General features: G+C 49.4%; 1 protein-coding gene across 1 annotated transcript; it reads right to left on the bottom strand.

The window, feature by feature from the left end:
- Positions 1-470: 470 nt before the first annotated feature.
- Positions 471-1013, bottom strand: LOC145799361 (uncharacterized). The gene has a single exon (XM_082888922.1). The coding sequence runs from the start codon at positions 1011-1013 to the stop codon at positions 471-473; it is 543 nt and encodes a 180-aa protein (XP_082745048.1).
- Positions 1014-1221: the final 208 nt, after the last annotated feature.

Genomic DNA, 1221 nt, shown 5'->3' with positions numbered 1-1221 from the left:
CGGTAGGCCTAGAGTACATTCGGTAGTTCCTCAGCCCAAAGTCCCTTAGCAGCTTCCAACTTGGTTTTGATGATCTTCAAAAGAGAATGGTTGGTGACCTCAACTTGGCCATTGGCTTGGGGATGACCTGGGAAAGAAAAACAAAGCTGGATTTGAAGCTCGACACAGAATTTTCTATACTTGGCATTATCAAATTGTTTGCCGTTGTCGGAGACAATGGCTTGAGGGATGCCAAATCTGCAGACGATCGACTGCCAAATGAACCTGGTTGTGTTCCTCTCGGTAATTGTGGCAAGGGGTTCTGCCTCCACCCATTTAGTGAAGTAATCAATGGCGACAATGGGAAATTTGGTTTGGCCTCGGCCAGTGGGCAACGAGCCAACCAAGTCGATCCCCTATTTGGCGAATGGGTAGGGACTGCAGAGTGTGATCAATTCTGTTGGTGGAGCATGGGGGATGTTGGCGAAACGTTAGCACTTGTCACATTTGAGCACAAAGTCTGTCGCATCTTGATTAAGAGTGGGCCAGAAATAACCAGTGCGAAGTATTTTGTGGGCTAGGGACCTGCCGCCCGAGTGATTGTCACACACGCCCTCATGGATTTCTCTCATTACGTAAGTCGCCTGAGCAGGATTGAGGTATCTGAGGTACGGGCATGAAAAACCTCTCTTGTACAAAAGACCGTCGACAATAATGTAATTGGATGACTGGGCCCTGACCTTGGCGGCTTGTTGTCGGTCGTCTGGCAGTTCTCCTGTTGTCAAAAAGAGAAAAATGTCGGATGCCCAGGGGATAGGTTCATTTTGGAGGAAGTGGACCGCTTGCTGGTCAGGGGAAATAGCAGGGTGGGTCAGATATTCGAGGCGGACACCGTGGTTGAGATCTGACTGATCTGTAGAAGCCAATTGAGCCATCTCATCTGCCTTGGAGTTTTCCGCCTGAGGGATGTGCTGGATGTGGAAAGCATTGAAGAGACGAACAAGGGGAAGTGCAAGATCCCTGTAAGCCCGCATTGTGTCATCCTTGGCATCGAATTCCCCCGTAACTTGTCTGACAATAAGCTGGGAGTCACTGAACACTCGGATATGGCTGACACCAATGTCTCGGGTGAGACGGAGACCTGCTATCAATGCCTCATATTCGGCCTCATTATTGCTGGTGTCGAACAACAAACGGAGAGCACATTTAAAGTAAGGACCCTTGGGGACGGTGAGGATAAGA

This window comes from Camellia sinensis, chromosome 9 (genome assembly GCF_055761805.1).
Source record: "Camellia sinensis isolate YWXY chromosome 9, ASM5576180v1, whole genome shotgun sequence".
Taxonomy (NCBI): Eukaryota; Viridiplantae; Streptophyta; class Magnoliopsida; order Ericales; family Theaceae; genus Camellia; species Camellia sinensis.
This window is presented reverse-complemented; position numbering and strand designations above follow the sequence as displayed.

Coding starts and splice junctions, on each gene's coding strand:
- LOC145799361 (XM_082888922.1), bottom strand. CDS start 1,013: ATGCGGGCTTACAGGGATCTTGCACTTCCCCTTGTTCGTCTCTTCAAT.